Here is a 25,874-nt window from a genome sequence, read left to right on the forward strand (position 1 = left end):
TTCATCTATCAGCAAGATGGAGCACCACCGCACTGGCACAACAACGTGCGCAGTTTCCTCAATGCCAACGTGCCTCAACGTTGGATAGGGCGTACAGGACCGCGAGGCCAGGCTTTACACTCTTGGCGTCCCAGGTCCCCTGACTTAACACAATGTGATTTCTTCCTGTGGGGATTTGTTAAACAATGTGTTTACATCCCTCCCTTACCTCGTAATATTGATGAACTAAAAATCAGAATATCAGCTGCTGTAGCTTCAGTGACAAGACACCTTACGATCAGTTTGAGATGAATTCGGCTCTCGGTTAAATGTCATCCGTGCAGCCAATGGAGGACATATTGAACATTTATGATGGATTTTTATAAACTTCTGTCTTTTCCGAGTAATTTAGTAAGCAATCTGTTGGTGTTAAGCTCTTCTTCCTAATAAATAATTCTATTTAAAATCGTGTCATTCTTTTTGGGACACCCTTTATTACACTCTTCATTTTCTGGCATTAAAGACGCGATACAATCTCTAAAGACTGTTGCGTGTGCAACAACGAATGTACTCTCACAAGGGAACCTCCCCATCGCACCCCCCTCAGATTTAGTTATAAGTTGGCACAGTGGATAGGCCTTGAAAAACTGAACACAGATCAATCGAGAAAACAGGAAGAAGTTGTGTGGAACTATGAAAAAAATAAGCAAAATATACAAACTGAGTAGTCCATGCGCAAGATAGGCAACATCAAGGAGCAGCTGCGGAACGAGATGTCCTTGGTTCAAATCTTATCTCGAGTGAAAAGTTTAATTTTTTATATAATCAACTTCGCTCTCCAAAATTCCAGGACATGTTCAGATTTGCTTGGACATATGCAGGATTTGACGGTCTACACACGGAAAAATTTGAAAACGTTAAAAACATATGTTTTGACAGAGCACAGGGAAAACTGTGTGACTGTGAAACTGTGGCATTCATGTGTTGCAGTTTATGTGACAAACTCTTATGTTTTCATCACTTTTTTGGGAGTGATTATCACATCCACAAGAAAACCTAAATCGGGCAAGGTAGAAGAATCTTTTTACCCATTCACCAAGTGTACAAGTTAGGTGGGTCGACAACATATTCCTGTCATGTGACGCACATGCCGTCACCAGTGTCGTATAGAATACATCAGACGTGATTTCCTGTGGAGGAATCGGTTGACCTATGACCTTGCGATCAAATGTTTTCGGTTCCCATTCGAGAGGCACGTCCTTTCGTCTACTAATCGCACGGTTTTGCGGAGCGGGCGCAAAACACAGACACTAAACTTATTACAGTGAACAGAGACGTCAATGAACGAACAGACAGACCATAACTTTCCGAAATTGCGAAAGTAAACTTCTCACTCGAGGGAAGATTTGAACCAAGGACCTCTCGTTGCGCAGCTACTCTCGCTAACCACGGGACCACGGCGTTCCTGAGCTGACGCTATCCTTGATGTTGCCTATCTTGCGCATGGACTACTCAGTTTCTATATTTTGCTTATTTGTTTCATAGTTCCACACAACTTCTTCCTGTTTTCACGATTGATCTGTGTTCAGTTTTTCAAGGCCTATCAAAATGGTTCAATTGGCTCTGAGCACTATGGGACTTAACTTCTGAGGTCATCAGTCCCCTAGAACTTAGAACTGCTTAAACCTAACTAAACTAAGGACATCACACACATCCATGCCCGAGGCAGGATTCGAACCTGCGACCGTAGCGGTCGCGCGGTTCCAGACTGTAGCGCCTAGAACCGCTCGGCCACACCGGCCGTCTCGAGGCCTATCCACTGTGCCAACTTATAACTAAATCTGAGGGGGGTGCGATGGGGAGGTTCCCTTGTCAGTACGTTTTGGAGACAGAGACTATTTGCTTTTACGTATCGGGAGGTGTTAGTAACTTACCTTGTCAGTGACCTGGATTTTGAATCTGAGGACGTTCCTGTAGACATCTTCATAATCTAGAGGTTTGATGATTTTTAGAGACCCGGTTCCGTCACTGTTCGTCACAAGTGCGAACCTATCCGCTCCGTAGCCACTGTCGTCGACCACCTGGAAAAACGGTTGTTCACTTGTTATGTTATACGCAATGCAAGCCAAGCGACACGCAACTCAAAGACCGGTGGCAGCTCACCGCGTACTGGAAGGCGCCGTCCTCGTCCTTGTCTCGCGCAGTGACGGTCAGGATGGGCTTCTGCGGCAGGCTCTCTGCGTCCGTCTCGTCCACCTCGACAACCCACTCGTCCTTTGTAAACTCGGGCGGTGTGTCATTGACATCCTTCACGGCAATGGACACAGTGGTGGTTCCTGTTCATAAGGATAAATTGTTCCTCGTCTATTCCTGTCAACTGTACAGGGGTCGGACAAAAATATGGAAACAGTGCAGGAAATGTATGCTTGAACATAAATGCAGATGCTAGCGAACCCCTGCAGGTCGCGCTGGTGTATCTGACCACGAACGGCACCTGTGCAATGTCCTCAATAAACTGCAAGTGTCTATCGTTAAAATACACTACTGGCCATTAAAATTGCTACACCAAGAAGAAATGCAGATGATAAACGGGTATTCATTGGACAAATATATTATACTAGAACTGACATGTGATTACATTTTCACCCAATTTGGATGCATAGATCCTGAGAAATCAGTACCCACAACAACCACCTCTGGCCGTAATAAAAGCCTTGATACGCCTGGGCATTGAGTCAAACAGAGCTTGGATGGCGTGTACAGGTACAGCTGCCCATGCAGCTTCAACACGATACCACAGTTCATCAACAGTAGTGACTGTCGTATTGTGAGGAGCCAGTTGCTCGGCCACCATTGACCAGACATTTTCAGTTGATGAGAGATGTGGAGAATGTGCTGGCCAGGGCAGCAATCGAACATTTTCTGCACCCAGAAAGGCCCGCACAGGACCTGCAACATGCGGTCGTGCATTATCCTGCTGAAATGTAGAGTTTCGCAGGGATCGAATGAAGGGTAGAGCCACGGGTCGTAACACATCTGAAATGTAACGTCCACAGTTCAAAGTGCCGTCTATGCGAACAAGAGGTGACCGAGACGTGTAACCAATAGCACCCCATACCATCACGCGGGGTGATACGCCAGTATGGCGATGAGGAATACACGCTTCCAATGTGCGTTCACCGCGATGTCGCCAAACACGGAGGCGACCATCATGATGCTGTAAACAGAACCTGGATTCATCGGAAAAAATGCCGTTTTGCCATTCGTGCACCCAGATTCGTCGTTGAGTTCACCATCGCAAGCGCTCCTGTCTGTGATGCACGTCAAGGGTAACTGCAGCCATGGTCTCCGAGCTGAGAGTCGATGCTGCTGCAAACATAGTCGAACCGTTCGTGCAGATGGTTGTTGTTTTGCAAACGTCCCCATCTGTTGACTCAGGGATCGAGACGTGGCTGTACGTTCCGTTACAGCCATGTGGATAAGATGCCTGTCATCTCTACTACTAATGATACGAGGCCGTTGGGATCCAGCACGGCGCTCTGTATTACCCTCCTGAACCCACCGATTCCATATTCTGGTAATAGTCATTGGATCTCGACCAACGCGAGCAGCAATATTGCCATACGATAAACCGCAATCACTATAGGCTACAATCCGACCTTTATCAAAGTCGGAAACGTGATGGTACGCATTTGTCCTCCTTGGGTCGGGTGCGGGGGCTCATATTGGTGTGGTTCCTGTTGATTATCTCAGTAGGTGGGACTATACCAGGCACGGCCTACATCTCAACAGGAAAGGGAAGGGGAAACTGGCTGGGGTAATAGCAGGAAATTTAAGGAGGGGAGGCACTGCTATGAATGGTAAAATACCAGTGGTTACAGGTGTTGGAGCAGCACCTTTTTTAGGATAGGTAAGACAGAAAGATGTCAAGTTCTACGAGAGGTCAGGATTGAAACAAATCTTCAGTTTAGGAAAGAAATTAAACAGCACAATTCTAGCACATTGGATCACCAATCACAGCTATCAATTATAAATTTTCACCAATCACCAGAAATTTTATCTCCACCATGTTGTATCTCAGTCCTAGGTAATTGCATTGATGAATTAAAGTCACCCAACCCAATTGACATAATCTGCCTCTCGGAACACCATGTGACCACTGGTATAGGAACTAGGCCTAAGCACAATGAGAAACTCAGACAGGAGAGTACTGCAAATGTTAGAATAAGGAAAGGTTCTCATAAAAGTATAATTAAAAATAATGTAAGTATATTTCATCAAAATATTGGGAGTTTAAAGAATAAAGTAGATGAACTTCTGGTTTGTTTAGAAGATTTAGAAACTGAGAATGAAATAGATATACTATACCTGTCTGAGCATCACATTGTTACTGATATGGATAAGGTAAATGTAAGTGGTTATAAGCTCTCTGCACATGTAATGAGAGAAAATATGGAGAAAGGAGGAGTTGCCATATATGTCAAAAATTATCATTGTGCAAAAAGTATAGAAACAAAAAAGTTTTGTGTAGAGAAACATATAGAAGCATGTGCCTGTGAGCTTAAATTAAATAAAGGAACATTTATAATTGTAACTGTATATAGGTCCCCATCAGGAAATTTTCATCTATTTCTGAAAAATTTGGACTCCTTGTTGTGCTATCTGTCAGACAGGGGGAAGCAAATTATTATTTGTGGGGACTTCAATGTAGATTCTCTGAAAGAGGGTAATAGGAAAAATGACCTTGAAGTATTACTCGGTTCTTTCAATTTGACACCCGTTATTGATTTTCCTACTCGGGTGGTAAAGGATAGCAGCTCACTGATAGATAACTTCTTTATAGACCAAGATAAGTTTAACCAGATAAATGCTCAGCCTGTTGAGAATGGTCTTTCTGATCATGGTGCACAACTAGTTACAATATATGACATAGCTCCATTCAGCAATACTAAACAGTCCTCCAAAGTAGTACGTTCAGTCAACGATTTAACAATTGCAAATTTCAGGGAAAGCCTACAGCAGTTAGACTGGGATGAGGTGTACCGTGAACCTGATGCCAATTTAAAATATAATTTATTTCATGACATTTTTGTAAATGCATTTGAAAACAGCTTCCCCAAGAAAATAGTTAAATATACTCGTAAGAAACCTTGTAACAAACCATGGCTTACTAATGGTATAAAAATATCTTGTAACCGGAAAAGGGAAATGTATCTGACAGCAAGAAAGAGTAGTGACCCAGAAACTATCAAAAATTATAAAAACTACTGTGTTATATTTAGAAAAGTTATTAAAAAATCCAGGAGTATGTGTATCATGTCTGAAATCAGCAACTCTGATAATAAAATTAAAACAATTTGGAATATTATTAAAAGAGAAACAGTTCAACCAAGAGCAGAGGAAGACAGTATTACCATCAAATTGAATGAAAACTTTACAAACAAAAAGTCAGAAGTTGAAAATATTTTTAATAATCATTTTCTAAATGTTGTGGATATAGTAGGATCCAGGTGTTCATTAGAAGATGCTAGGCTGTTAATGGAAGAGGCCATACCTATGCAATTTGATACAATTGAAATCTCACCCACTTCTCCCTCTGAAATTAGGAAAATAATAAACTTGCTTAAAAGCAAAAACTCACATGGAATTGATGGCATTTCCAGCAAAATACTAAAAGCTTGTTCTCAACAGATAAGTAAGATTCTCAGCCACCTGTGTAATAGCTCTCTGGAACAGGGCATTTTCCCTGATAGACTGAAATATGCTATTGTTATACCTTTGCATAAAAAGGGGGATAGATCTGATGTCAACAATTACCGTCCAATCTCCCTTCTAACAGCTTTATCCAAAATTTTTGAGAAAGTAATGTATTCAAGAGTAGCTTCACATATCTGTAAAAATGAAGTACTAACAAAATGTCAGTTTGGTTTCCAGAAAGGTTTTTCAACAGAAAATGCCATATATGCTTTCACCAGTCAAATTTTGAATGATCTGAATAACCGAACACCACCCATTGGGATTTTTTGTGATCTCTCAAAGGCTTTTGATTGTGTAAATCATGAAATTCTGCTAGACAAGCTCAAGTATTGTGGCATGAGTGGGACAGTGCACAAATGGTTTAATTCATATCTAACTGGAAGAGTGCAGAAAGTTGAAATAAGTAGTTCTCGTAACATGCAAAGATCAGCACATTCCTCAAACTGGGGAACTATCAAGAATGGGGTTCCACAAGGGTCAGTCTTGGGTCCTTTGTTGTTCTTATTATATATTAATGACTTGCCATTCTATATTCATGAAGAGGCAAAGTTAGTTCTCTTCGCTGATGATACAAGTATAGTAATCACACCTGAGAAACAAGAATTAACTGATGAAATTGTCAATACTGTCTTTCAGAAAATTACTAAGTGGTTCCTTGTAAACGGACTCTCACTGAATTTTGATAAGACACAGTACATACAGTTCCGTACAGTGAATGGTATGACGCCATTAATAAATATAGACCTTAATCAGAAGCATATAGCTAAGGTAGAATATTCCAAATTTTTAGGTATGTCCATTGATGAGAGATTAAATTGGAAGAAACACATTGATGATCTGCTGAAACGTTTGAGTTCAGCTACTTATGCAATAGGGGTCATTGCAAATTTTGGTGATAAACATCTTAGTAAATTAGCTTACTACGCCTATTTTCACTCATTGCTTTCATATGGCATAATATTTTGGGGTAATTCATCACTGAGGAATAAAGTATTTATTGCACAAAAGCGTGTAATCAGAATAATAGCTGGAGTCCACCCAAGATCATCCTGCAGACATTTATTTAAGGATCTAGGGATATTCACAGTAGCTTCTCAGTATATATACTCTCTTATGAAATTTGTTATGAACAACCAAACCCAATTCAAAAGTAATAGCAGTGTGCATAACTACAATACTAGGAGAAAGGACGATCTTCACTATTCAAGATTAAACCTAACTTTGGCACAGAAAGGGGTGAATTATACTGGCACTAAAGTCTTTGGTCACTTACCAAATAGTATCAAAAGTCTGACAGATAACCAACAAGTATTTAAGAAGAAATTAAAAGAATTTCTGAATGACAACTCCTTCTACTCCATAGAGGAATTTTTAGATATAAATTAAGAAAAAAAAGAAAAAAAACTAAAATATTAAAAAAAAATAAAAAAAGATAAAAAAATAAAAAATAAAGAAAACAAAAAAACACAAAAAATAAAGTTGTTATATTAACTTAAGTATGTTGTTAAATTAACCTAATTATGTCATGTATTGGAAAATTCGACTCGTTCCACATCATTACGAAATATCGTATTCATGATCCATGGAACTAGTATTAATCTAATCTAATCTAATCTTACAAGAGGCATCACAACAACGTTTCACCAGGCAACGCCGGTCAACTGCTGTTTGTGTATGAGAAATCGGTTGGAAACTTTCCCCATGCCAGCACGTTGTAGGTGTCGCCACCGGCGCCAACCTTGTGTGAATGCTCTGAAAAGCTAATCATTTGCATATCACAGCATCTCCTCCCTGTCGGTTAAATTTCGCGTCTGTAGCACGTCATGTTCGTGGTGTACCAATTTTAATGGCCAGTAGTGTAAAATGATTCAAATGGCTCTGAGCACTATGGGACTCAACATCTGAGGTCATCAGTCCCCTAGAACCTAACCAACCTAAGGACATCACACACATCCATGCCAGAGGGAGGATTCGAACCTGCGACCGTAAGAGCAGCGCGGTTCCGGACTAAAGCGCCCAGAACCATGTCGTTATCATAACAATGTTCTGTGTAGCTGTGTGTGCATTATGTCGGAGCTAACTGAATTCAAGCGTGGGAAAATTGTTGACGCTGCCGTAACCAAGGTAGCCGAAGTGCTTCGGATTTCAAGAGCCACCGTATAGAAGACGTGTACCACATACAGAGAAAGCGGAAAAACGTCATCCACTAAGATACAATGCAGATGAAGATGTGTTTTCAGTGATCATAACGGACGGTCACTGAAGAGGATGGCAGCTGCAAAAGTTACAGTATTACTGAATTCGCACTCGTGAACCCTGTCAGCACCAAAACAACACGAAAAGAGCTCCACGAGCTGGGAACTGCATGGTGAGCTGGAATTCCAAATCCACACACGTCAGTGATGCGAATGCTCGTAACCAGGCCCGGATCTAGTGGAAGGGGGGGGGGGGGGGGGAGAGCAAACTGGGGTATCTGCCCCGGGTGGCAATTTCAGAGGCCACCAGATTCATGTTATTCGAGAAAAAAACAAAAAAAAAAACATTGTTTCACAAGGCGCCTGGCATCTAGCGCACATTGGTCCATCAATTATTCCTATGATTTTGAAACGCATCCCTGTTGGTTTCGAACATTTTGGAATACGTTGTAAATTGGTTTCTGAAGTTGATTTTCGAGTGAGTGCATAGTGTATTCCTACGTGATGTTTCTGCCAGGGAAATAAACTTTCCCGCAGACAAAAGGGGCGGGGCTATGAGCTGAGCTGAACAAGCCCGAAAGGGTGAGTGCCAATCGCTGTTTGTTTATGTGTTTGATTAGGTGCGCAAATGATCGGCGTTGTTATGATTACTACCGGTAGCGAGATTCATATATTCAGACCACCAGAGTGGAAATAAACGACCGACAGGAACAACAGGTAAGAAAGATTACATATTAATCGTCTCAGTGAATCCAAGAAAATGGAATTTTGGCAGAAAATGTGTTGCCAAATCGCTACACTACTAAGGGCCAGTCGTACAGTCCTCAGTTAGAAGCCGCTAAAGTTCTGTTCTCGGAATAGCGCGGAAAATACGTTGTACTTGCACGTAAAAACGCATAACCGGAGAATAAACGCTGGATAACTAAACTGGTAATTCTGGCAGCGTCAGTGAAGTTAACCGGAGAATAAATTTTGGAAATGGCAGGAATAGTTGCAGAATTAGTGGTGACAAGATTGTTTGTTAGAACAAGGTAGGAGAAGGAATAGGGACATTACACAAGTTATACGGAAGAATATGACGATTTCAATTTTATACGAAAATTTCGTATTACTTCTTATTGACCCCATGGTTGAGAAACCGGAGCGTATGAACGAAATGTGAAACTATTTACTAATATAAAAGTTTTGCTTGTAGTAGGCCTAATAGGCATTTGATATTTGTACTTCGTGAATTATATTCTGTCGTGATATCTATGTAAATGAGGTAGATAAAAGCAACAATTTGTGCCAAAACAGTCTCGCTTATTTGGCAAGTGCTACAATTGCTGCAATAACAGAAAGGCATTTTTCGTTTTATCTAGCAGACAGTGACAAAAGGGACATAATCAAACCGAGAAGCCACACCAGTCTTGGGTACTATTCGTTTCAGTATTAGACAACATCTTGATTTTTTATGTAGCAAAACGTTTGACGAACTTTGATGAGGTATTAGATTCTGTTGCAGAAAGGAAAGCACATCATGTAAAGCTGCAGCAAGATTAGAGAGCAAAAAATGCTGGGACCTAAGGATTGAAGAAATGTGTACTTACTGGCTTGTCTCTTGTTTCATTTGTTTTATGTTTCCTGTATTTAATTTTATGTCACACAAAAGAGACAGCTATTAGCTAGTAGAAAATAAAAGGTGCAAAGTTTCTAGAGAGTTCGTATTCTCCTGGTCACAAATAATCTAACCCATTATTAATCTTGAGCTTTTTTAAAGGGGGTTAGGATGTCAAACCGGCGAAATGGAAGCAGCAGAGGCACCACAGGGCATTTTAATTTCCACTGTCCTGAATATATGTTTGATGGCTTGCATTACAAAATATACACGTTTGAATTCCACAGAACGAATACAGTGACATGCGATAGAAGAATGCTGTGTGATGAGGTGTGGCACTGCACTTTGATACATTTAAGTCCAAATAAAATGTCTTACATTTCCTCGAATACATATGTTTTATGTATCAAACTCTTCAGAAAGATATATACTACAAAATGAACATAGTTTTGAATTTTTTTTGAAATTTTTAACGTACTGTCTCAAATGAGTGAAGGGGCGCTACTATCAAGTTTTTGCCCCAGTTCGGAAATGTAGCAGACATGGGGGTTGCTCGTAACAGGAAAACGCGGTGCCGAGGTCATGAAAACTGGATGGTGCAATGGGGGTATGTCATTCGGTCGGATGCGTCTTGTTTATCCATATTCCCAAATAGTGGTCGAATTTGCGCCCTAAGACTGACACATGTCAGATGTTCGGTAATGACTTGGGAAGATACATCGTGACATTTCATGGGCCCCATGGTTACTCCGCAAGGCTGCATTAATGCCAAGGGTTATGTGACGATTTTGGCTGATCATGTCCATCCCATGACACAATATTTGTTCCCCATTACGACAAGACCTCTGTAATAGTCTGTATAGAACTGTTACGTCATTTCAATTTTTATTTCGTTAGGCTATAATTATTAGACAATTTTATTAATTGACTAACCTTTACCTCGCAGCTTCACCCACCTATACATATACTGAACATGGCTCCTCCTCCCCTTCTCTGTGTTCACCGCTTTCTCCCTCTGTCTAACCACCTCTTCCTCCCCTCTCTCCCTGTATTTTCATCCCCTCTTCCCCCTCTATTTGTCCATAGCCTCTGCCCCCTCCAGTCGTATCTCCCACCCTCTTCCACTGACCATACGTTCCTGTCCCTCTCTCTTTCCATCTCCACCTCCACCACTTCCTTTTCCATGTGCTTATTACCCTTCTACACCTTCCACCGGCCTCATGCATCTCCCCCTCATCCCCTCTCTCTGTCCACTGCTTCCTCCCTCTCGCTGTGTCCACTGCATCCATCCCCTCTATCCATCTCAATCTGTTCCCAACCATGATTATTGGAATGTTTAGCTCCTGCAATGCAATTCAATAAAGTAGGCCAATACTGCTTTCACAACACTCCAGTCAGGGGTGGCAGACTGCACAATAGTGGAGTGAAAATCATTTATGTGTCCCTAATGTACAGGCCACCATGAAAAGCAGGTCGATAAAGCAGCCTGACAGTACTCCAACACAATAGCCTGTCGTAAAGGACAACCTGCGTGTCAGGGCCTGGAAAATTGTTTCTTGGCCATCATGTAGGATGCCCAGTGGAGGAAGTTGTTTTGCCAGGCCGATACGGTTCCCACACAAGATGCCTGTTGTGTATGGTAGCCTATATTCCAGTGCTGGAAAAACATGTTTATGCCAGTATCTACATCTACATGATTACTCTGCTGTTCAATGAACCACCTTCAAGCTGTCTCTCTACCGTTCGAACGGCACGCGGGAAAAAAGAGCACTTAAATTTTTCTGTGCGAGCCCTGATTTCTCTTATTGTATCGTGATGATCATTTCTCCCTGTGTAGGTGGGTGCCAAAAGAATGTTTTCGCAATCGGAGTAGAAAACTGGTGACTGAAATTTCATGAGAAGATCCCGTCGCAACGAAAAACGCCTTCGTTTTAATGATTGCCACTCCAATTCACGTATCATGTCTGTGGCACTATTTCCCCTATTTGGCGATAATATAAAACAAGCTGCCCTTCTTTGTACTCTTTCGATGTCATCCGTCAGTCCCACTTGATGCGGATCCCACACCGCACAGCAATACTCCAGAATAGGGCGGACAAGCGTGGTGCAAGCAGTCTTTTTAGTAGACCTGTTGCACCTTCTAAGTGTTCTGCCAATGAATCGCAGTCTTAGGTTTGCTCTACCCACAATATTATCTATGTGACCGTTCCAATTTAGGTTATTTGTCATTGTAATCCCTAAGCATTTAGTTGAATTTACAGCCTTCAGATTTGTATGACTGATCGCGTAATCGAAATTTAGCTGATTTTTTTTAGTACTCATGAGAATAACTTCACACTTTTCATTATTTTAAACATAGCTGCGTAACAGCAACGGTTCCACGTAATTAGATTTAAAAACAGCCGACCCGTTGCACAGGATAAAGTAATCTTTACCTAGGTTTCGATAAGTTTAAACCTATCTTCTTCAGAAGTCGGCACTATTATATTAACATGGAATAACACGTCGTTGCCATTTTTACAAACGTCTCCGTAGCTCCATTAGTCAAAATCAGATATTGCCCTAAGAGTAGGGTTTGTCAGATAAATAAAATTCAGTACATGGAAGCTGGAGAGCGCATAAGCAACTTCTGAAGAAGATAGGTTTAAACTTATCGAAACCTAGGTAAAGATTACTTTATCCTGTGCAACGGGTCGGCTGTTTTTAAATCTAATTCACACTTTTCCTTATTCAGGGTCAATTGCCACTTTTCGCACCATACAGATATCTGATGTAAATCATTTTTCAAGTCGTTTTGATCACCTGATGAGTTTACAAGACGCGTAAATGACAGCATCATCCGCAAACAATCTACTCAGATTGTCTCCTATGTCGTTAATACAGACCAGGAACAATAGAGGGCCTATAACACTTCCTTGGGGAACGCATGATATTACTTCTGTTTTACTCGATGTCTTTCCGTCTATTACTACGAACTGTGACCTTTCTGACTGGAAATCACGAATCAAGTCGCACAACTGAGGCGATACTCCCTAGGCACCTAGTTTGGTTAGAATACGCTTGTGAGGAACGGTGTCGAAAGCCTTCTGGAAATCTAAAAATATGGAATCAATTCGACATTCCCTGTCGATAGCACTTATTACTTCATGAGTGCCCCAGGGAAGCGTGGTAGGTCCGCTGTTGTTTTCTATCTACATAAATGATCTTTTGGATAGGGTGGATAGCAATGTGCGGCTGTTTGCTGATGATGCTGTGGTGTACGGGAAGGTGTCGTCGTTGAGTGACTGTAGCATTGAAAGAATTTGTGATTGATGTAAAGAATGGCAGCTAACTCTAAATATAGATAAATATGAATTAATGCAGATGAATAGGAAAAAGAATCCTGTAACGTTTGAATACTCCATTAGTAGTGTAGCGCTTGACACAGCCACGTCGATTAAATATTTGGGCGTAACATTGCAGAGCGATATGAAGTGGAACAAGTATGTAATGGCAGTTGTGAGGAAGGCGGATAGTCGTCTTCGGTTCGTTGGTAGAATTTTGGGAAGATGTGGTTCATCTGTGAAGGAGACCGCTTATAAAACACTAATACGACCTATTCTTGAGTACTGCTCGAGCGTTTGGGATCCCTATCAGGTAGGATTGAGGGAGGACATAGAAGCAATTCAGAGGCGGGCTGCTAGATTTGTTACTGGTAGGTTTGATCATCACGCGAGTGTTACGGAAAAGCTTCAGGAACTCGGGTGGGAGTCTCTAGAGGAAAGGAGGCGTTCTTTTCGTGAGTCGCTACTGAGGAAATTTAGAGAACTAGCATTTGAGCCTGACTGCAGTACAATTTTACTGCCGCCAACTTACATTTCGCGGAAAGACCACAAAGATAAGATAAGTGAGATTAGGGCTCGTACAGAGGCGTATAGACAGTCATTTTTCCCTCGTTCTGTTTGGGAGTGGAACAGGGAGAGAAGATGCTAGTTGTGGTACGAGGTACCCTCCGCCACGCACCGTATGGTGGATTGCGGAGTATGTATGTAAATGTAGATGTAGTATAAAGAGCTAGTTGTGTTTCACAAGAACGATATTTTCTGAATCTGTGCTGACTATGTGTCAATAAATAGTTTTCTTCAAGGTACTTCATAATGTTCGAATACAGTATATGTTCCAAAACCCTACTGCAAATCGACGTTAGTGATATAGGCCTGTAATTCAGCGGATTACCCGTACTTCCCTTTTTGAGTATTGGTGTGACTTGAGAAATTTTCCAGTCTTTAAATATTGATCTTTCTGTGAGCGAGTGCTTGTACATAATTGCTAAATATGGAGCTATTTTGTCAGCATACTCTGAGAGGAACCTGACTGGTATACAATATGGACCGGAGGCCTCGCCTTTATTAAGTGACTTGAGCTGCTTCATTACTCCGAGGATATCTACTTCTATGCTTCTCATCTTGGCAGTTGTTCTTGATTGGAATTCAGGAATATTTACGTCGTCTTCTTTGGTGACGGAGTTTCGGAAAACCATGTTTAATCACTCTGCTTTAGTGGCACTGTCATCAGTGACTTCACCGTTGTTACCGTGCAGTGAAGGTATTGACTGCGTCTTGCCACTGGTGTGCTTTATGTATGACCAGAATCTCTTTGGGTTTTCTGCCAGATTTCGAGACAGAATTTCGTTGTGGAAATTATTAAAAGCATCTCGCATGGAAGTATGCGTCATATTTCGAAATTCTGTAAAACTTTGCCAATCCTGGGGATTTTGCGTTCTTTTAAATTTGGCATGCTTTTTTTCGTTGCTTCTGCAACAACGATCTGACCCGTTTTGTGTACCATTGGGGATCAGTACCATCACTTATTAATTTATGCGGTATATGTCTCTGAATTGCTGTCGATGCTATCTCTTTGGAAACATTCCACAACTTTTCTACACTTACATGATCAGATAAGAAGGGCGAAGACTGTCTCTTAAAAAGGCGTTAAGAGCATTTTTGTCAGCTTTTTTATATAGATATACGTTGCGTTTGTTTATGATGGTTGTAGGTCTTACGGTATTCAGCCTAGCACAACTGCCTTGTGGTCGTTAATCCCTGTATTCATCACAATACTCACTATTTGTCCAGGATTATTTGTTGCTAAAAGATCAAGTATGCTTTCGCAACCATTTACGCTTCGAGTGGGCTCATGAACTAATTGTTCAAAATAATTTTCTGAGAAAGCATTCAGTATAATTTCGGATGACGTTTTATGCCTGCCGCCGGCTTTAAGCGTATAATTTTTCCAGCATATCGAGGGTAGATTAGTCACCACCGACAATAATTGTATGAGTGGGGTACTTATTTGAAATGAGACTCAAGGTTTCTTTGAACTGTTCAGCAACTATATCTTCTGAGTCGGAGGGTCGGTAAAACGATTCAGTTAATTGTTTAGTCCGATTGTCAGGTATAGCCTCTACCCATACTATTTCGCACGAACTATCTACTTCAATCTCGCTACAAGGCAAACTACCTCTGACAACAATAAATACTCCACCACCAACTGTATTTAATCTGTCCTTTCCGAACACTGTTAGATCGTTTGAAAAAATTTCGGTTGAACTTATTTCCGGCTTTAGCCAGCTCTCTGTACCTACAACTATTTGAGCTTCAGTGCTTTCTATTGGGGCTTGGAGCTCTGGTTCTTTCCCAACACAGCCACGAGAATTTACAACTACAATACCAATCGTTTCTACAACTACCTTACTGTGTTTTACCTGCCCACTTTTAGACGGACGTCCGTTCTGTGGTTCCCTGTGACCTTCTAACCTAAAAATCGCCGAGTCCCTTCCACACAGCCCCCGCTACCTGTGTAGCCGCCTCCTGTGTGTAGTGGACTCCTGACCTGTTAAGCGGAACCCGGAAACCCACCACCCGATGGTGCAAGTCAAGGAATCTGCAGCCTCCGTTCCTATCGGAGCTAGGAGGTTATAAATCCCACAGTGCCGATACTGGTGAGACCTGCTGTTTCTGTGCCAAATTTGGTTGAAGTCCATCCAGGGGTTTGGAAGGAGATCTTGGATATACGAACAATCACAGATACACTATGCTTTATACACACACACACACACACACACACACACACACACACACACACACACATAGTGCCTTGGGACTATGCGAGACAAAGATACTTGGTCATGGAAGATGTCAGGACGTAGCTAAGCTGATTAAAAATTTATAAACATGAGAACTAAGGAAGTAATAAAACAGGAATAAATCGTGAGCAAGTGTGCAAATAAAACACATTACAGAGAATAGTTGTCAACTACTGTGAGGAATTCCTGTATAGAATAGAAGAAGCGTGTCACAAAGGAAACTTTCAACTTAAATCGGATTGCTGAATAGTGCACATTTTTTGTGTAATGCTTAAGAACGTTTTACCCAAGTGAAAATCATCTTTTCTTTAGTTTTCACTGAATGTTGCACTTTGTTCTGAATGGATCAGTTTTGTCAACAAGAAATCCCATGATGTAGTTCAGTACATGTATGGCAGAGCTTGAATTGCGAGACACCTGAGCGGTGTCCTAAATATACGAGGCCTGTTCAGAAAGTAAGCTCCGATTGATTGCCAAATTGAAACCACAGTGAACATCAGAAATGTTTTACTTGTAACAATTAGCTACACCTTTCAGCTACTTCTCTACGTAGTCGCCGTTCTGACTTAGACTTTTGTCATAGCGTTGTACCAACTTTTCAATAGCCTCATCATAGAAGGCAGCCGCCAGTGCTTTCCGCCAATTCTCCACGCTGGCCTACACCTCGTTGTCTGTGTCAAAATGTTGTCTTCAAAGACAGCGGTTCATGTGACCAGAGATGAAACTCAGGGGGAGACAATTGCGGACTGTATTGTGGGTAATCTAACATTTCCACTTGAAAACGATGCAGGAGCATCTTCATTGCCCCTGCAGAATGCGGCTGAGAATTGTCGTGAAGACGAAACAGCACGACAGTTATGTAATGTTAGCTGCATAGCTTCAGGCGAAATTTCTCAGCAGGCCCTCGTACTTGGCGGCAGACACTATTTTCTAGACATCTTTACGCACTCACTGCGAGCTCAGAAATGAGAAGAGCGACGTGATGCTAACTGGGGTTATACTAGAGACACTACCCAACACATCTGTGCAAAGCTTTATCGGATTTTCATAGTCGTTTCCATTTCGCGACCGATCGGAGCTTACTTTCTGAACGCCCCTCGTAGTTTGTGAACTGACACCACAGATCAGCCTTACCTCTCTTCCTGGGCTAAGAATCTCCTTGGAGAAACCCAAGAAATGGTATCACAGGAGATGACAGAGTGAAAGCAAGCAAAGTAAGCAAGTGTTTGTGTGTCAGTGTCAGAGGCAGTGGATCTTATTCTTATAGTGAAGGTAGAGTCATTTAGTTCCTGCACAAGATGTTGAATGTAACACGTCTAAGAAAGCTTTCATCTACTGTAAGTACTAAGAAATTAAAATTGTCGATCTGTTTGACTGTTTGACCGCCTTTGTACATTAAAATTTCGTTTTTACAAGAGTTCTGTGTCAGCAGTTATAATTATTACGTTTTTTGGCAGTTAAACATTAATCTGTTCTCTGAAAGCTACTTGTTGATAATACCAACCAATCTATCAACTAGCAGATTTATATTATATCAACCTATCAAGTAGCAAATTTATATTTCATTCCACAGCTTTTAGAACTATATTGTATAAAGACAGACTTTTTAAAAATCATCTGTCATGTTTAATGATAGATTGTTAACATACATCAAGAAAACCAATGGACTTGGAACAGAACCTTGTGGAACCCTACACTTTAAATGACGTCAGTCAACTTCAGATCTCTTCTCCGTTTGTTGATAATGGAGGACAGCTGTCTGCTCCCTACTTTCCATATATAAAGTGAACCATTTTCAACCTTTTTTCTGATTTACGCAAAAGTATTTCATGGTCCACACAGTCAAATGCTCTTGTTAAATCTCAGAATATATGTGGCGTCCTCAAACTATTATCACTTATTCCTGCTAGTGCCTCACAAACAAAAGAACAAATAGCATTACAGAAGTTTATTATTATAACAGAATTAGTTGATTTACAAGTGATTCTGCGAAATGATCACTTAACACTGCCAAATAAAGGGACAAACTGATTTCTTCAGAACTGCAATGGAGATCTAAATCAGCTGATGTTGCTACCTTATAGATTTTTGTCTAACGGTCTACATATACATCAATACGGCACAAGCCTCCTAATGGTCTGCAGTCGTATTTATGGTACCAATATCCCTCCCATTCTACTACTTTATTACAATTTCATTCATAGTGACATGAGCGTCTCCTTCAATGAACTCAACTCTCGACTTTCGAATCTCTGAATCTACTCATGCAGGTAATTTATTGAGAGAGTGGCTCGTGAGACACGTTTTTAATTTTCTGTTGAATTGATAGGGGTTTCAAATTTTTTGTCGGGTTCCAGATGAGAGACTGTCGACCATCATCTCACTAGAGTACATAATTCCATTCTGAACCCTGGAGAAGGAGGGCAAGTCTACATAATAATTTTTTGTGTCTTCTATTGTGACTGTGTTTATCACACATCAGTTGAAACTGATTGTTATTATCAGCAACGATAAGCATTAAGGGATAAATGTAGTGGAAAGTGAGGGTAAGATTCTTGAAAAATCTTCTGTAACATGTGCTGTTATTTACTTTTGATAATATTCTTATTGGTCACTTCTGCTGAACAAACACTTCATTTACTTTAGGTGCAGTACCCTAGAAGCTAATTCCATAAATAAGATTAGATGCACTTTTTGTTCCAATGGATCCACATTGAAGGAATCCTTCAGTAATTAGAACATGTCAGAAAACAAGAATACATGATAAAAATTTACAAAGAAAAACAAATATGCTAATAAACCTTCACAGACGCAAGTGGAATGGTCCTCATGGATGTGGAATAAGTAAAAAAATCCTTATCATATTTTCATTTACAAAGTGCTAAAGAATGAGGTACATATGATAATTCTTAGGCTATTGTAGCCATGCAACATCAAACAGAAAAATAAAGTTACAACACTTATTTACAGTGATCGCGATACTACACTGAACTTGTACATAAGTCAGATTGTGTGTGATACGTTATTTGATTTGTTATTGACATACACATATCTGTTGGTTCTACTAAGAAAGTCTTCAATAGAATAGAAAGCGTTGGCACCAATAAATCCCTTAGGCTCGTCTTAAACTGAACTTCATTAGTAGTTACACTATTTATGACTGCCGGCAATTTCCTTAGTCATGGACATCCTTCTTGATAAAAGTTAGAGACTTTAAATCTTTGTGAAGCTTATCTTTTTTTCTAGCACTGATTCCATGAATTGAGCTGTTGATCTGAAAAAAAAAGATATATATATATATATATATATATATATATATATATATATATATATATATGTGCAAGAAGGTGAAGCTATTGCACAAGCTACGACAGTGCAAACAGAGGACGGTGAGCTCGCTCAAATTCCTACTTAAGTGCAGAGAAGGAGATGTGGTGTCTGTATTTGTCAAAATTAAACACCATGTAATGCTAATAGGACCAAGCATCGGTCCAGTATGGCCCTGGTAAGGGAAAAGATCCGTGAGATGTGGAATAGACTGGACGTCACCTCCAGGGAGCTACTACACCTGCATCTGCAGGGAGCTACTACGCCTGCATCTGGACTTGGCAAACAACTTAGCACCAGAGGACTGGGACAGGATGGACGATACCTCATGGTCGCTGGGAGCATGCATCAAACACAATGCTACAGCTCGACAACCTGCGAAATTTGCAAGGTGGTGAATCTGAGTCGTCGCACTCTGGACGATACCACCTTAAAAGTACTCAGAAGGGGCCTCAACTTTGCAGTCACTCCTGCAGACCTACCGGTTTCCGCTTCATCAGCTCTGTGGAGCAGGTGGTCAACACTCTACCATCAAATGCTGCAAAAGAGATTCAGAGAGAGATGTGTAAATCCAAAAATCTCAAGAGACGAAAGGATGAGCCTCAAGAGTTTGTGGGAAGATGAAAACATAGAGGTGTTACTGGTGGACGAGGGGAACTCTACTGTAGTACTGTACTGATGAAGACCGACTAGGACCAGAAGATCTGTCAAGCTTTAGAGGACCCAGCTTACAATCAACTAGAGATAACCCCACTAATGGAGTGGACACGAAAACCAGGGCTCTTTCTAATCTAGCAGGATGGGCTGAGAAGGTTGTCAAGCAACTGAATGCTAAGGCACCAACACCATCCTGACAAGGTCCATAATGAGGGTAAAACGCCTCACCCAATTGTAAAAAATATTGGTACAGCCATCTAAAATATGGCCACCGACATTAAGAAGATGTTAGCACCATACCTGTATGTGGGAAAGTGCGTCCACCATATCCCCAACTCCTCAGACTTCGTGGAACATCTCAAAAACCTATGAATCTCGAACACAGACATCATGGTCAGTTTTGATGTCGTGTCTCTGTTTACGAGAGTACCACTTCAGGACACACTACGTTTAATGGTGAGAGATTTTATGGAGCTCTGCTGGACCTGTTCAAGCATATTTTTCAACTTACTTCGTATGTGGAGGCCAATTTTACGAACAGACTGAAGTAGTAGCGATGGGTAGCTCCTTATCTCCGGTGGTATCAAATCTGTTTATGGAGAGATTCGAGGATGAGGGACTTACGACTGTTGCCAACCAGCCGACCTGTTTCTTAAGGTATGTGGACGACACATTCGTCATTCGGCAGATGGTCGGAGAAGATTGGATGAGTTCCTTGAACATCTGATTTCGAGACACCGCAACATTAAATTCACAATGGAACTCGAGAATGATGGTCAACTTCCATTCCTGGAAATCCTTGTGAAAAGGAAGACAGCCGGCACATTAGGCCACTGTGTGCTATAGGAAACCCACACACACCTACTTGTACCTACAGTCTGACAGCTGCCAACGTCCAGTGCAGAAGAACAACGGGGTACTGGTGCTGAGAGCACTTGTACACGGAGCCAAGATACTGTCCGACTCTGACAGCTTGGCAGCAGTGTTAGAACACCTACAAAAAGAGTTTACAGACAATAGGTACTCAAACAGGGTCAAACGCAAAGCGCTACATCCCACCTGACGACCTGATATAATGGGAGAACAACAAGAAGGAGAGGTCAGGAGAGTAGCCTTTCTGCCGTATTCAGGACCTATATCTGCAAATATCAGCAGGATACTGAAAATACACAAAATCAGAAGTGTGTTCTGCCCGCATCAGAAGAGCAAGGCGGTCCGTGCAGTGGTCAAAGATGATCTGGGTTTAAGGAAACCTGGTATCAACCATATATCTCGTGAATTTAGTGTGTCCTACATCGGTAAAACCACCAGCACGATTGAAATAAGATTTAGATTAAACCAAAGACATACCAGGATACGACAGGCCACTAAATCAGATGTAGCAGAACACTGAATGAAACTTAAACACGCCATGCTTCATGACAAAATCAGGATCCTGGCTCGGACCCCCAGATTTTGGGATAGTGTGATTACTGAATCTATAGACATCAAGATGATAGAGAACCCGATAAACGGGGAAGCAGAATACCAGATCAGTACGGCATGGAATCCGTCTTTAGAATTACTAAAGAAACAACGGAAAATAGTTCGCTTCACCGGTAATGAACCACAGACAGCAAGGGGCGTAATTAACGGGATCGAATCTCTTATGGAGCACCAGGCGACAAATGCCTCCTTGGGAGAAACCTTCAGCGCTTGCAGACAAGAGAGGGAACAACATCAACTACCCGAAACCTCGGGCACCACACATGCTAGGAGCATACTCAGTACAGAACTCTAGACGGCGGCCACCGCCACGAGATATTGCTGTGGCGTGCACGTGCAAAACATACAATTCCCACAGCATCCTGATTCGGCAGGCAGCGCCCCTTGTAGGGGCATACCGAACTCATAAGGCCAGGAGAATGATAGGGGCACGATAGGAACCAGAGGGGTCGCCAACAGCATAAGAAACGTCTGCAACGTGTCGATAGTGCTGGGAATGCGCATTGTGTGCACGGACCAAGTAGGGAACACCTTGCCACGTCAGCCACCGGGGAAAACAGCGGAAACGGGCTGGGACGGAAGACGGAACGTCTAGAGATAAATATCACCACCAGGAACGGCCGCAGCGGGCGCGGACGGCGTAGGGAACATCAGACGCCGCCCAGAATATGGGACTCGCTCAACTCGTTAACCAATCGCAGGGAACACCTAATGAAGATGCCGACTGAAGACGACGAAATACACTCCTGGAAATTGAAATAAGAACACCGTGAATTCATTGTCCCAGGAAGGGGAAACTTTATTGACACATTCCTGGGGTCAGATACATCACATGATCACACTGACAGAACCACAGGCACATAGACACAGGCAACAGAGCATGCACAATGTCGGCACTAGTACAGTGTATATCCACCTTTCGCGCCAATGCAGGCTGCTATTCTCCCATGGAGACGATCGTAGAGATGCTGGATGTAGTCCTGTGGAACGGCTTGCCATGCCATTTCCACCTGGCGCCTCAGTTGGACCAGCGTTCGTGCTGGACGTGCAGACCGCGTGAGACGACGCTTCATCCAGTCCCAAGCATGCTCAATGGGGGACAGATCCGGAGATCTTGCTGGCCAGGGTAGTTGACTTACACCTTCTAGAGCACGTTGGGTGGCACGGGATACATGCGGACGTGCATTGTCCTGTTGGAACAGCAAGTTCCCTTGCCGGTCTAGGAATGGTAGAACGATGGGTTCGATGACGGTTTGGATGTACCGTGCACTATTCAGTGTCCCCTCGACGATCACCAGTGTGTACGGCCAGTGTAGGAGATCGCTCCCCCACCATGATGCCGGGTGTTGGCCCTGTGTGCCTCGGTCGTATGCAGTCCTGATTGTGACGCTCACCTGCACGGCGCCAAACACGCATACGAGCATCATTGGCACCAAGGCAGAAGCGACTCTCATCGCTGAAGATGACACGTCTCCATTCGTCCCTCCATTCACGCCTGTCGCGACGCCACTGGAGGCGGGCTGCACGATGTTGGGGCGTGAGCGGAAGACGGCCTAACGGTGTGCGGGACCGTAGCCCAGCTTCATGGAGACGGTTGCGAATGGTCCTCGCCGATACCCCAGGAGCAACAGTGTCCCTAATTTGCTGGGAAGTGGCGGTGCGGTCCCCTACGGCACTGCGTAGGATCCTACGGTTTTGACGTGCATCCGTGCGTCGCTGCGGTCCGGTCCCAGGTCGACGGGCACGTGCACCTTCCAACGACCACTGGCGACAACATCGATGTACTGTGGAGACCTCACGCCCCACGTGTTGAGCAATTCGGCGGTACGTCCACCCGGCCTCCCGCATGCCCGCTATACGCCCTCGCTCAAAGTCCGTCAAATGCACATACGGTTCACGTCCACGCTGTCGCGGCATGCTACCAGTGTTAAAGACTGCGATGGAGCTCCGTATGCCACGGCAAACTGGCTGACACTGACGGCAGCGGTGCACAAATGCTGCGCAGCTAGCGCCATTCGACGGCCAACACCGCGGTTCCTGGTGTGTCCGCTGTGCCGTGCGTGTGATCATTGCTTGTACAGCCCTCTCGCAGTGTCCGGAGCAAGTATGGTGGGTCTGACACACCAGTGTCAATGTGTTCTTTTTTCCATTTCCAGGAGTGTATTATGTTGGGTGGACGCAGCCCACCGGTAATACGTCCGATTCCATTGACAAGTGATATGCTCTGAGGAGCCAAAGAAACTGGTACGCATGTCTGACATCGTGTAGGGCTCCCGCGAGCACGCAGAAATGCCGCAACACGACTTGACTAATGTCTGATATAGTGCTGGAGGGAACTGACAGCATGGATCCTGCAGGTCAGTCCGTAAATCCGTATGAGTACGAGGGGGTGGAGATTTTTTCCGAACAGCGCTTTGCAAGGCATCCCAGATACGATCCATAATGTTCATGTCTGGGGCGTTTGGTGGCCAGCGGAAGTGTTTAAACTCATAACAGTGTTCCTGGAGTCACTCTGTAGTAATTCCGGTCGTGTACGTGCCACATTGTCCTGCTGGAATTGTCCAAATCTGTCGGAATGCACAAAGGACATGAAAGGATGCAGGTGCTCAGACACGATGCTTGCGTACGTGTCACCTGCCAAAGTCGTATCTAGACGTAGGGCACACGCCCCACACCATTACAGAGCCTCCACCAGTTTGAACAGTCATCTACTTACAAGCAGGGTCCATGGATTCGTGAGGTTGTCTCCATACCCGTACACGTCCATCCGCTCGATACAATTTGAAATGAGACTCGTCCGATCATCCAACATGTTTCCAATCATCAGCAGTCCAATGTCGGTGTTGACGGCCCCGGCGAGCCGTACAGCTTTGCGTCGTGCAGTCATCAAGGGTACACGAGTGGGCCTTCTTCTCCGAAAACCCATTTCGAAAGTGTTTCGTTGAATGTTTCGCATGCTGACACTTGTTGACGGTCCAGTATTGAAATCTGCAGCAATTTGCGTAATGGTTGTACTTCTGTCACGTTGAACGACTCGCTTCAGCCGCAGTTGGTCCCGTTCTTGGAGGATCTTTTTCCGGCCGCAGCGATGTCTGAGATTTGATGATTTACCGGATTCCTGATATTCACGGTACACTTGTGAAATGATCGTACGGGAAAATCCCCACTTCATCGCTACCTCTGAGATGCTGTGTCCCATCGCCCGTGAGCCGACTATAACATCACGTTCAAACTCACTTAAAACTTGACAACCTGTCGCTGCAGCAGCAGTAACCTATCTAACAATTGCGCCAGATGCTTGTTGTCTTATAAAGGCGTTGCCGACCACAGCACCGTATTTTGTCTGTTTACATGTCTCTGTAATTGAATACGCATGCCTATACCAGTTTCTTTGGCGCTTTAGTGTATATGTTTAAAGACAAATACCATCCAGGAATAAATACGTTAGGAAGCAGTCGTATTTTAGACATATGTTGTTGTTGTTGTGGTCTTCAGTCCTGAGACTGGTTTGATGCAGCTCTCCATGCTACCCTATCCTGTGCAAGCTTCTTCATCTCCCAATACTTACTGCAACCCACATCCTTCTGAATCTGCTTAGTGTATTCATCTCTTGGTCTCCCTCTACGATTTTTACCCTCCACGCTGCCCTCCAATGCTAAATTTGTGATCCCTTGATGCCTCAGAACATGTTCTACTAACCGGTCTCTTCTTTTTGTCAAGTTGTGCCACATACTCCTCTTCTCCGCAATTCTATTCAATACTTCATCATTAGTTATGTGATCTACCCATCTAATCTTCAGCATTAATCTGTAGCACCACATTTCGAAAGCTTCTATTCTCTTCTTGTCCAAACTATTTATCGTCCATGTTTCACTTCCATACATGGCTACACTCCATACAAATACTTTCAGAAACGACTTCCTGACACTTAAATCTATACTCGATGTTAACAAATTTCTCTTATTCAGAAACGCTTTCCTTGCCATTGCCAGCCTACATTTTATATATTCTCTACTTCAACCATCATCAGTTATTTTGCTCCCCAAACAGCAAAACTCCTTTACTACTTTAAGTGTCTCATTTCCTAATCTAATTCCCTCAGCATCACCCGCCTTAATTCGACTACATTCCATTATCCTCGTTTTGCTTTTGTTGATGTTCATATTATATCCTCCTTTCAAGCCACTGTCCATTACATTCAACTGTTCTTCCAAGTCCTTTGCTGTCTCTGCTAGAATTACAATGTCATCAGCGAACCTCAAAGTTTTTATTTCTTCTCCATGGATTTTAATACCTACTCCGAATTTTTCTTTTGTTTCATTTACTGCTTGCTCAATATACAGATTGAATAACATCGGGGAGAGGTTACAACCCTGTCTCACTCCCTTCCCAAACACTGCTTCCCTTTCATGCCCCTCGACTCTTATAGCTGCCATCCGGTTTCTGTACATATTGTAAATAGTCTTTCGCTCCCTGTATTTTACCCCTGCCACCTTTAGAATTTGAAAGAGAGTATTCCAGTCAACATTGTCAAAAGCTTTCTCTAAGTCTACAAATGCTAGAAACGTAGGTTTGCCTTTTCTTAATCTATTTTGTAAGGTAAGTCGTAAGGTCATTATTGCCTGACGTGTTCCAATATTTCTACGGAATCCAAACTGCTCTTCCCCGAGGTCGGCTTCTACTAGTTTTTCCATTTGTCTGTAAAGAATTCGCGTTAGTATTTTGCAGCTGTGAGTTATTAAACTGATAGTTC

At 42.7% G+C, this 25,874-nt stretch overlaps 1 protein-coding gene across 1 annotated transcript in view; it reads right to left on the reverse strand.

Moving 5' to 3' along the window:
- Positions 1-25,874, reverse strand: part of LOC124606574 (neural-cadherin-like) — a 189,692-nt gene that overhangs the window by 21,816 nt on the left and 142,002 nt on the right. Inside the window, exons 7-8 of the mRNA XM_047138559.1 lie at positions 2,143-2,315; positions 1,914-2,060 (exon numbers count right to left, since the gene is read on the reverse strand). Of these exons, the coding sequence (XP_046994515.1) occupies positions 1,914-2,060; positions 2,143-2,315 (320 nt within the window). The remainder of the gene's footprint in view (positions 1-1,913; positions 2,061-2,142; positions 2,316-25,874) is intronic.

The sequence above is a fragment of the Schistocerca americana genome, chromosome 3 (genome assembly GCF_021461395.2).
Source record: "Schistocerca americana isolate TAMUIC-IGC-003095 chromosome 3, iqSchAmer2.1, whole genome shotgun sequence".
Classification (NCBI taxonomy): domain Eukaryota; kingdom Metazoa; phylum Arthropoda; class Insecta; order Orthoptera; family Acrididae; genus Schistocerca; species Schistocerca americana.